This window comes from Muscardinus avellanarius, assembly GCF_963383645.1.
Source record: "Muscardinus avellanarius genome assembly, chromosome: 12".
Lineage (NCBI taxonomy): Eukaryota > Metazoa > Chordata > Mammalia > Rodentia > Gliridae > Muscardinus > Muscardinus avellanarius.
The window spans coordinates 85,414,708-85,426,817 of NC_137798.1; the positions used below are offsets into that span (position 1 = coordinate 85,414,708).

Genomic DNA, 12,110 nt, shown 5'->3' on the forward strand with positions numbered 1-12,110 from the left:
AACTCATTTCTGACAACTTTCATTTTTCTGACTATGGTATTCTTCCTTATTTTGTGATACACTGTCTTAAGTTAACCCTCTGTATTAAAAAATATGACATCTCTTTTCTGGCTTCATCACTTTCAGAAGGTCCTTGAAGATAAATACCCCCCCAAACAGTGGAAAGCAATTGAGCACACACAAATATTGCAGTATTCTTATTTATTTTAATATACTTTTACTGGTGTATTGTAATTATACATCATTCTGAGGTTCAAAGTGATATAAGCATACATGCATATAGGACTTGGTGTATTTCTCTCCAAATCCCCCTGCCATATATGTTCATAAAATTGGTACTGATGCCTTCATATATAGACATAGCATTATTTGAACTGTCCTTAATCAAGCCTTCTTTTTCCCCTCCCCACCTTTCTCCTTGAATCCCCTTCCACTATTTTAACAGGCCTCTCTCCTCATTTATTTGAAGTCCATTTTTTTTCTATTTTCTTTCTAATTTCCATATATGAAAGAAAATATATGACCTTTGACTTTCTGAAACTGGCTGATCTCACTTAACATAGTAGTCTCTAGTTCCATCCATCCATTTTCCTACAAATGACATAATTTTGCTCTTCTTTATGGCTGGGTAAATCCGTGTGTGTGTGTATGCGCACACACGCGTGCTACATTTTCTTTATTCATCCTTCTGTTGCTAGAACCTCGATTGTTTCCATAATTTGACTATTGTGAATTGCACTGTTATGAAGATAGATATGCATGTATTACTATGGTACTCTAACTTGATTTTTTTTTTAAACATACCAAAGAGTATAGTGGGTCATAGGGTGGTTCCATTCCTAACCTTTTGAGGAACAACTGATCTCCACAGTGGTTGTACTAATTTATAATCCCACCAACAGCATATAAGAATTCCTATTGCCTGACATCTCACAAACATTTACTATTGTCTGTATTCTTGATGATCAGCACCATCTTTTAAAGAAATATCAATTCTTTTCTCATAAGCTCTGCTCATTTTTTACTTTAGGCATCCCGACTTTTAAGAAATCTTTCCTTTCATCTCTTACAATAATATTTTTTTGCAGTAGTAAGGAATGAACCCAGGGGCATTCTACCTCAGAGCAACACCCCCAGCCATATTTTCTAATTTTTATCTTGAAACAAGGTCTCACTAAGTTGCAAAGGCCCTTACTAAATAGCTGAGGCTATCTGAGAACCTTTTATTCTCCTGTCTCAGCCTCCCAAGTACTGGAATTACAAGTGTGCGTTCACCATGCCAGGCTTTACAATCTTTCTACACTTTTCTAAGTCCATTTATGTTAATCTCCTCCTTGCAAGGGATAATTTAAAATATTATCCCCTTTTAAGTAATCGTTGTTTCAAGTACGTTCCCATCTAGCCTACCTAAATCTGTGATTGACGTAACCAAGCTGGCTTAGAGAATACAAACTCCAGAGGAATAACATAGATTATGGTCAAGATATTAGCTAGGCTGACATCCCCAGAAAATATTATTGATAAATGGGGCTGATGCAAGCGCTTTTTTCCCCCTAGCTATTAAGGCTTCTGCATCTATATTTCTTCTACTCCCTTAGCTTCAGATGGAACATAGGAGGAGAAATTTGAACCTAAAGTTAAAAGCTCAATGAAGCAGTCCTCAAAACTGCTAAAAGCAGGGCGACAGTTTCATTTTTAAGCACCTAATTATCTCTAAGAGGTTGAGTGCCCAAACAATCCTGCTGGTTGTAGGGAACATAGCCTCCCGCAAGTTCAGTTCATCTCCGTTCAAGTTGGCTACACCTCCTCCGCATCCTCCTTCTCCCTGCCTGGACTCTGGCTGGCTTTCCCAGCTTCAAGTCCTCTGCAGTGTTTCTGGTAAACTGCAATGCTTATCAACCAGTCTCCTTATCTCAGGGGTATATTAAATATCAGATGAAAAAAAAATAAAACACTGCAGAATTGGACAAACGATCATTTAGTTTTGTAATAATTTCTAGTGATTAGAACAAGCCCATTTTGCTCGCAGCAGTCAGAAATAAAGAGGGAAAACCGAGAGGAGCTCACTGACTCTTACTTGATTCTTAACATTCTGGAAAAAGAATGTGATCTGCAAGCTGCAGAGTCCGAAGAATGCAAAAAGAGTCACCAGCCAGTGCAGCTGTTATGCCAAGCAAGTTGTCTTTTTACAAAGTTGTGCTGTTAAGATTTTTCTCTCCAGATGTTTTCTTCAAGTTGGGTTCTTGCCCACACCAGCCCATATTACTAACCACAAGATCATCATGAACATAGGAAGTCGAAGGAATCCAACAATGATCAAGTGGGGACCAGGACTGGACTTTACATGATAGCAGTCCACTGGGAAAGCACAGATGGGCTACTTTAGCATCTTAGGTCTTTGACTATGTACATAGATTAACTGACTCTCCATGTCAGGCTTAACAGTTCCCTGTGGAATGTCCCCCAGAAGCCCATGTGTTAAAAGCTTAGACCCCAGATTAGTGCTATGGACCTGGGGCCTTGTGTGAAGAGGTTCAAGGGGTACCCTCGAAGGCAATATTGGGATTCTAACCCCTTGTTTTTCTCTTTTTATTTTATTTGGCTTTCCAACCACCATGGGGTGACCATGATGTACTGAGCCAAATGTCCATGGACCAAAATGTCCCAAACTATCAACTGAAATAACCCTTTTATCTTATTAAGTTGATTGTCTTGAGTATTTTATTAGAGTAATAGAAAGCTGACTAACATAGCCTGTTAAGGTTAAGTGTTGAGCCACTACTGGAAGAAGCCATGTCTGGGCCATACTCTTTATAAACCAGCTGCCTTAGCACTCACTGCCATCTAGAAGGTCAAAGCTGGGCATGGTGGTACATACTTATAATGCTAGTACTTGGGAGACTAACACAGGATGACCCCAGATTTGAGGTCAGCCTCAGCAACTTAGTGTGAGACCCTGTTTCAAGATAAAAATAAAATAGGGCTGGAGTTGTAGCTCAGTGGTAGAGCACCCCTGTGTTTAATCCCTAGTACTGAACACACACATACACACACACACACACACACACACACACACACACACACCACTCTGTGACTTAAATCCTTCAAAAATATTATACCTTGTCGGGTGTGGTGGCGCATGCTTGTAATCCCCCCACTTGGGAGGCTGAGACAGGAGGGTCTCACAGGTTCGAAGCCAGCCTCAGCTACTTGGTGAGGCTCTCAGCAACTTAGTGAGACTCTGTTTCCAAATAAAATATAAAATAGGTCTAAGAGTATAGCCCAGAGGTGGAGAGCCCTTGGGTTCTACCCCCAGTACCACAAAAAAAAGAAAAAAATTATACCTTCAATTGTCCAGTGTATTTTCAAAATGGAAAGATCAATGTCCATCAAATCCTTTCCATGAAAGGTATATAGGTTCAAATTATAATCTTTTTTTTTGTACTGGCGATTAAACCCAGGAATATAGGGGCATTCTATCTATAAGACCTACCCTTAGCCCTTTTTCGATTTTTTATTTTGAAACAGGGTCTTACTAAGTTGCTGATGGTCTTGCTAAATTGCTAAGAGTGGCCTTAAACCTGCTATCTTTATCTCAACCTCCCAAGTACTAAGATTACAGGCATGTAACAAAAGACCCAGTGCATAGATAATATAGTAATATAATCGTATTATAAATTATATATTAATATTCTATATTGTATAATGTATTGATATATGATATAATTATATGATGTATATTATTTATATAACTCTATAATTAATATACTATGTTAATATTATATAATAATAAACCTAACACCCCCCACCCAAAAATAATGCTGTCAGATAAAATATAGGCCATCAATTAAGTTTGAATTTCAAATAAAAATGATAACTTCTAAATATAAGAATATTTTTTTAAAACCACATGGGGAAAGCTTATACTAAGAAAATATTTCTTATTTATCTGAAATCCAAATTAAAATGGCATGCTGTGTTTTTATTTGCTAAGTCTGGTAACTCTACTTAAAGCAAAGAAGATCTGAATCTCCAGTAGTACCTAGTGCCACTCAGCATCCTCGTACTGCCATTCCATTCCTGATTTAAGCCCTGTCTTCCTAAATAAATAGGAATATTGGTCAATGTTGAAAAACAAAGTTCAAGTCAGTTGGTGTTAAAGAGGATGTCCAGTGGAAATTTAGGCAGCTATGATAAAATTTAGATATGCAAACTAGATAATAAATGTGCTTATTTTCAAAGATTTTCATAAGCAGTACACAATTTGGAATGTAGTAGACTGTTTGGGGTGCTTGAGCTAGAAGATAGTGCCTTTTAATCGGTTAATAGCTAGGAGAACCAGTCACATCTTGTTTTGCACTCATTTGTTGTGAGTGCTTCAACATACCTAATCCGTTCTCTTTTCCTCGCCCTCACTCTCATCTAGTTACCTAAACAAGAATAAACACCTGACAACTATTGACAAGGATGCATTTGGAGGAGTAAACAGTGGACCAACCCTACTGTGAGTAAGACTTGCAAAAGAATATTTGAATTGTCTTTTTCTGATAGTTTTGGAAGTGAAGGAGGCATGGGGAGGAGAGACGGATGTTTAAGGGTAGAGAAAGTTGTTGTTTAGGCAGTCTTCCGCTAGTATTTTCCGCCTGCTTGGACAGGCTTCTGAGAAGAAAGTCCTTGCTTGTTGGGACTCAGAAGGCCCCTAGCCCCAGCCTGCCAACCTGATGCCTGGTCGGGCCAACACCTTGATGTGGATATTCGTGGTGGTTCTGTCTTCAGAGAGAGCAGCTGTTGGTGAAATTCTGAGCCATGCGGTCTACAAATAGATGGAGGCACTCTAGTCTTTGGAGAGAGAATGTACGTGAATGTGAATCGCACACTGCCTGGCACAAAGAAGGAGAAATAGAATTGAGAGTTTTTAAGTCACTGGAAAACCTTGTGCCTTTTCTCTGGCACACAGCCCCACGTGTGATCAGTGGTCAAATTCTGTCCACTTTATTACCCTTGATCCTCTCCTGTGTGGCCATCTTCTGGTTTTGCAAAATTAAGCATCTTACCATTGAGCATCTCGCCTAGTCCTCACCAAAGTGGAACAACAACAACAACAAAAAACCCAGAGATGCAGAAGACAACCTGTGAGGGATAAGAAAAAATTATTTTTACTTATGTTTTTAAAAAATAAGAACAAATGCAGTTCTATTCATACACTGTATACAGATGGCTGCTGGCCCTCTGGTGTCAGGTGGGGAATGGATGTTCCAGAGAATGAGTGTGTGCTCCACAGTCCTAGGGACTTGGTACCTTCAGTCTTTCCCCTTTTAGCCATCTTATTTCCCTTATAAGTTAAATGTACCTGGTTAAATGGGTCTATGGCTCTATTCTCTTAAAAACTACTGTTTCCATATGAAAAGTCACTGCGAGCCCATAGGAAAAGTACTTGAATACATTAAGTGCTTTTCTTTTTACAAAAAGAGCAAGTTGAGAGTGTTAACCTCTTCTGTGCTAAGTCTCTGTTGGTATTTTTTTTTAAACTGGAAGACATCTGTATCTACAAGATACAGGTGATATTTCACCAGTGAATGAGAAAAGCTATTGCTTTCTAAAGAGATTTATATTTTGGAGAGAGCTTTTAAAAACAACAGGTGTTTGGAGATATTCTCGTATTGTGTGGTTTTCAAGATGAAATATTGAATATCATAAAAAATCTTCTTTTTAAAAAATCAGAAACAAGCTAGGTGTGGTAGCACATGCTTGTAATTCCAGTACTTGGGAGGCTGAGACAGGAAGATCCAGGTTCACAGCCAGCCTCAGCTACTTAGTGAGGCCCTTGAAACTTAGTGAGACCCTGTTTCAAAATAAAGAATAAAAAAATCAGACTGGGGATATAGCTTGGAGGTAGAATGCCACTGAGTTTGATCCCCAGCAACACACACACACACACACACACACACACATCATAGCTGGGCGTGGTGGCACAAATTTGTAATCCCAGCATTTGGGAAGTTGAGACAGGAGGATCACAGTTTGCGGACAGCCTCAGCTACTTAGTGAAGCCCTTTGCAACTCAGTGAGACCCTATTTCAAAATAAAGAACAAATGGGCATGGTGGTGCACGCTTGTAATCCCCGCGCTTGGGAGGCACAGACAGGAGGATTGCGCAGGTTCAAAGCCAGCCGCGCTGGCATAAGAGACCCTGTTTCAAAAATATAAAAAATAGGTCTGGGAGTGTAGCCTGGAGGTAGAAGGGCTTCCAGGAACCCCAGTACCACCAAATAAATAGAAGAAAGAAAGAAAGAAAGAAAGAAAGAAAGAAAGAAAGAAAGAAAGGGAAGAAAGAAAGAAAGGAGGGAGGGAGGGGGGAGGAAGGAAGGAAGGAAGGAAGGAAGGAAAGAAAGAAAGAAAGAAAGAAAGAAAGAAAGAAAGAAAGAAAGAAAGAAAGAAAAATAGGTCTGGGTGTATAGATTTGAGGTATAATACACCTGAGTTTTGTCCCCAGTACTGCAAAAAAAAGAATAAAAGAAAAAATCAGAAATGGAATTTTAACTTTTTATGATCTTTCAAATTAAGTTTGTATAGGTTGAATTGTGTCTAACCCAAATTCAAGAATAAAAAATAGGACTGGGTTTGTAGCTGGAAGGAAGAATGCCCCTGGGTTCTGTCCCCAGTACCACACATACCGAAAAAAAAAAAAAAAAAAAAGTTAGAAGAAAAAAATCAGAAACAGAACTTTAACTTTTTATGATCTTTCAACTTAAGTTTGTCTAGGTTGAATTGTGTCTACCCCAAATTGAAATGTTGAAAGTTTAACCTCCAGGGCCTCAGAATGTGACTATATTTGGAGATAGGATCTCTAAAGAGGTAGTAAATTAGGATGAGGATATTGGGTTGAACCCTAATCCAAGTACTGGTGTACTTAAAAGGAGAGAGTGGGCCATTCAGAGACACTCCAAAAGCAGATAAGGAAACACCAGGTGAGGACATAGGAGGCCATCGAGAGAGACCTGGGGAGTGGGAAGGAAGATGGCTAGCCAGGTGCCATGCACAGGCCTATAGTCCCAGTACTTGTGAGACTGAGACAAGAGTATCTAAGGTTCAGGACCAGCCTCAGCAACTTAGTGAGATCTTCAGCAACTAAGCAATATGCTGTTTCAAAACAAAAAATAAAATATGTCAAGGGGTGTAGCTCAAAGGTAGAATGCCCCTGGGTTCAGTACACACACACACACACACACACACACACACACACACACACACCAGATATCTCATGAAGAAACAAAAATGTTTAACTAAAAAGACAAATTAAAACACGTGGAGTAGTAATAACCAAAATGTTAGATATGAGTTTGACCAAAGAGGTCCTAAACTATTTCAGAACGGTCACTGTCTCTTCTACCTCAGCTCAGCTGTTTTGGCCTGTTGCAGCCTTTCTCAGAAAAGTCTAAGTGAAACCCTGGGAGGTGATGGTGGTCTCTAAAACAACGACAGCTCCTTATCTCTTCTCCTGAGGTCTAGTCCAATCCTCTACCCCGCGCGTCTCTACTCTAGCTACCTACCATTGCCAGGAAGGATAGATAGAGGGGTACAGCGACCAAAGATGTGTCATTGATGGACTGACAGAACTTTGAGGTTCTATAGAAAAGGGGAACAAAGGCAAAGGTTGGGGCTCGCATTGCAGGGACATCAGCAGAACTATCAAAATAAGTGACCCCAGTCAGGAAGTCGTCTGGTTGGCCATTAGCTGAGGACTGGTTCTGTGCTATTCTGGGAAGGGCATCACTTGAAGGGGATGAATGGGAACATTAGATTCCAACTGTGAGATGATTGCTCCTGGATTGGGGGGCAGCCTCCATTTCATAAGGGGTAACTGCTCCAGTGCTCCAGTCATGGGGTGATCTATCCTATAGGCTATTTGGAAATGGTTTTGGTCCCATGTCAGAGAGATACTTATTCCCGCAATCCAAGGTAACTGCAGAAGAAAGTGGCTCAGAAGATGGGAAGGAAGGCAATGGAATTAGAGAGTAACAGAGTGGTTAGTTAAGCGACAGGACCCTCTTTCGGGTGAAGGAGGGTAGAGTTAAATCCAACTTTTCCAGAGAAGGAAGTCAGTGGATGAAATCTAAAATCAGTAAATTGAGTAATATTTGCCATCTGGGAGGAAACACCAGAAGTTGCAAGTGATTATGTTGGTAGCTTGTTAGACAGGAGCAGATAGGGTAGGTTAGGGTGGACCCAAAACAGAGCTATGCAAAGGCTAGACCCCTCTTTCTGCGAAGGGTGGTGGAGACAATGCAGTCACCAAAAAGACAACGTGAAAAGGGCAGTTGTCCACCCAAATAAAATATGCATGAGGAAAGAGGTATCCAGAGGAAATACAGATTCCACCCATGAAAAAAAATCCATGTGGTTTTTGACCCCAGAAGGCAGCGCATTTCAGATGTTGGTTTTTTTTTTTTTTTTTTTTTTTTTTTTCTGGAAGGTAAACCACCTCCTCACCACCACCACCACCACCACCACCACCACCACCACGTTTTTTGTACTGGGGATTGAACCCAGGGGCATTCTACCTCCATGCTATACCCTAACCCTTTTTATTTTTTAACTTGAAACAGGATCTTGCTATGTTGCTGAGGCTGGCTTTGAACCTTCAGTCCTCCTGTCTCAGCCTCCCAAGTATTGGAATTAGAAGCATGCACCACCACACCCAGCTCCTCCCCTTCTTTTTCACAGCCTTCCTCACATGGTACCATCACTTCTCTGAATAAACCTCATATCCCATTTCTGATCTTTTGCCTAAATACTTTCCATACAGAGAAGGACTGAGGTGCTGCTGAATAATATATTCATACTAAGCAGAAACTTCACTCAGTATCAATTACTTCTGAGGAATCAGAAACCACACTGCAGGGAGGGGCTGGACAGGGCTCACCTGTTAGTGTTATCAAGCTTCTGGGGTGATTTACTTTTTAAAAATTAACTTCATGCATCATGCTAATAGAAATTAAATTTTAAAAGAAATTAAATTTTAAAAGAAAGCCACAAAGGATAGGAAAAGAAATCAATGGGGGTGTCAGCATTTGAAGGCCAGGAGAAGCAAAGTAGGATATGAACAGAGTCCAGTGTCACTCCTCAAATTTCAAGCCCAGTTGTCTTAACATTTTTTTTTTTACTATTCATGCATAGCCTGTGACCTCTTTAGATTTTTCCCTGAATTTTTGTCAAAACCCTCATTATTTTATTTCCCCATAACTAGATTTTAAGATTCCAGAGAAAATGGGCTGTGTCTTATAGTTTTATAATGTCCCCTCACTCAAAAGAGAAGATAACAAGTACCCAATAAATATTTGATGCAACTAACCATGGTTTGGTAGTAATTTGGTATAGAAGTCAAAACCTGGAAAATTTGAAACTCCATCTATAAAAACAAGAAAGGGAATTGGGTGCCATATTCATTTTCACCTCATGAAGGTTTCTATAAAAGAACACAGTTGAGGTGGGCATGTTGGCACATACCTGTAGTCTCAGTACTTGGGAGGCTGAGACAGGAGATTTGCAGGTTTGAAGCCAGTCTCGCTACTTATTGAGGCCCTGTTTCAAAATAAAATAATAGGTCTAAGGGTGTCACTGAGAGGTAGAAGTCCCCTGGGTTCCATCCCCAGTACCCCCCACACACACACACAGAAAGAGAGAGAGAGAGAGAGAGAGAGAGAGAGAGAGAGAGAGAGAGAGAGAGAGAGAGAAAGAGAAACACAGTTTTCTCTAACAATCAACAAAAACAATTGACTTGCCCTCTGAGTCTGCCCTTTTTCAAGATCAGTTCTAAAAACAGAATCTAAAAACAGTGTAATATCTAGAAAGAGTTCTATTCTCCAGTCTTCGCTGTTTTGCTTTGCTTTGTTTTGTTGCAGGTCTGGATATGGAACCCAGGAGCTTTCGACCTCTGAGCTACACCCCCTGCCCTATTTTTTTATTCTTTATTTTGAAACGGGGTCTCACTAAGTTACGGAGGGCCTCACTAAGTAGCTGAGGCTGTCTGCAAACTACGATCCTCTGGTTTTAACCTCCCGAATGCAGGGATTACAAGCATGTGCCACCACGCCCGGCTTGCTGTTTTTTTTTTTTTTTTTAACTTAGCTTTTAAATTTAGCTTGGGAATTTAATAACATATTTTGCATATTGATTTTTTAATCAAGATATATAATCTAATTTTCTATTTTTATACTTTCTATTTTTGATTACCTTGGTTTTTTTTCCTTTTATTTTGAAAAAGAAGCTCTTGGTGTTTATAACACTAAAGGAAAGAACACACTGAAATGCAATGCCTTCTGTAATAACCAGTGCTATCTAAATTATGTAACCCACTTTAATAGCATTTATCATACTGATAAAAATAATAGTCCCCAATTACTATTATAAGTATCTCTTTAAGAGGGAAGCTTTGTGATAATATCCTTGAGTTTGCATTACAAAAATAAACTTCAAAAATAAACTGTTGTTGCTTTTAGCTGATCAAATTAGTCACTTGAAAATCCAGGGGTCATGGCACTGCCAACTTTCCTGGTTTAGAAAAAAATAAATCCTTTTTGTTGTTATTTTTGTTTCTGATTCTTTATGATCATCACAATATTATGCTATTAGATGGCTGAAATTTTGTGACAAGTTTCTTTCTAGCATGAAGTCTATGAATGTGTTGAATATATAATTTTCTAGGTGGATCCAGGCCTTTTTTTTTTTTACTGGAATTGAACCCAGGGGCATTCTACCTCCACATTACACCGCTAGCCCTCTTTTACATTTTATTTTAAAACAGGGTCTTGTTAAATTGCTGAGGCTGGCCTCAAACTTGTGATCCTTCTGTCTCAGCCTCCCAAATACTGAGATTACAGACATGCACCACCATGCCTGGCTCAAAAATTATTTTTAATTGAAGTGTAACTTACATAACATATACACTTTTAAGTGTATAGTTTAATTGTTCCATGCTAGTTAAAACTTCAAATATTTTCATACCCACAATCTTCCCTCATGTCCCACCCTCTTCTAGACAAACATATATCTTTTGATTTTTTTTCTTTTTTTTTTATTGGTGCACTGTATTCATACATCATAGTGGGATATAAACTTTTGTAGACATACATGCACACATCGCCCAGTCAGCCCCCACCCGATCCCCACCCCATTCTCTCCCTATCCCTCCCTCCCATGCTTGGCTTAGTGGTTGACATCTAGTATTATAGCAATTTATCCAAAATTAAAAATGATAATCTCACATAACAGTTTCATTTGTCTGATACCAAGCTTTTGATGACTTAAAGATAACATTTCAATATTTCTTTTTGCTTTCTTTCTTACCAGAGAATATTTTTTTCTATTTTTTTAGGTGAAACTATCATATATTTATATATTTATTTTTCAGAAAAAAAAATCTATCCTAATATGGAATATGGAGTCTAGGTACCCAAAACGATCTTGAAAAAGAACAAAGCTAGAAGATATATATTTTCTGATTTCAAACCATATAAAGCTACAATAATTGAAACAGTGTAGTACTATTCTAAAGGCAGATATATAAACCATTGGAGTTAAATAAAAGCCTAGAGCTAAATTCTTCCCCATATTGTCAGTTTATTTTTGACAAGGTTTCCAGAAACATTTGGTGGTGGAAATAATAATCTTTTAACTAAATATTGTTGAAAAATAATAATTACATGGAAAAGAATAAAGTTGGACCCTTACCTAATCCCATATACAAATATTAACTCAAAATAGATAAAAGACCTAAATATAAATCTTAAGACTATAAACTTTTAGGAGAAAATCTGGGTCATAAAACCTCACAACATTGAAATTGGCAGTGATTTCTTGGATATGATTTCAATGGCACAGGCAACAGAAGAGTATACAAACTCCCTAAAAAATAAAAAAATATTGTATATCCAAAGACAATGTAAACAGAGTTAACAGTTACTAATAGAATGGGATAAAATATTTCCAAATGCTATATCTGAAGGTATATTAATATTCCAACTAGAAATCCTAAAAATTAACAACAATAAAGGCAAACAATACCCTTTAGAGATAGGTAAAAGACTAACATAAATAATGACTCTCCACAG

General features: G+C 38.5%; 1 protein-coding gene across 1 annotated transcript in view; it reads left to right on the forward strand.

Moving 5' to 3' along the window:
- TSHR (thyroid stimulating hormone receptor) overlaps positions 1-12,110 on the forward strand; it is a gene marked incomplete at both ends in the record, with an annotated part of 176,214 nt that overhangs the window by 144,482 nt on the left and 19,622 nt on the right. The window contains one exon of the mRNA XM_080707804.1: positions 4,427-4,504. Within this exon, the coding sequence (XP_080563930.1) occupies positions 4,427-4,504 (78 nt within the window). The remainder of the gene's footprint in view (positions 1-4,426; positions 4,505-12,110) is intronic.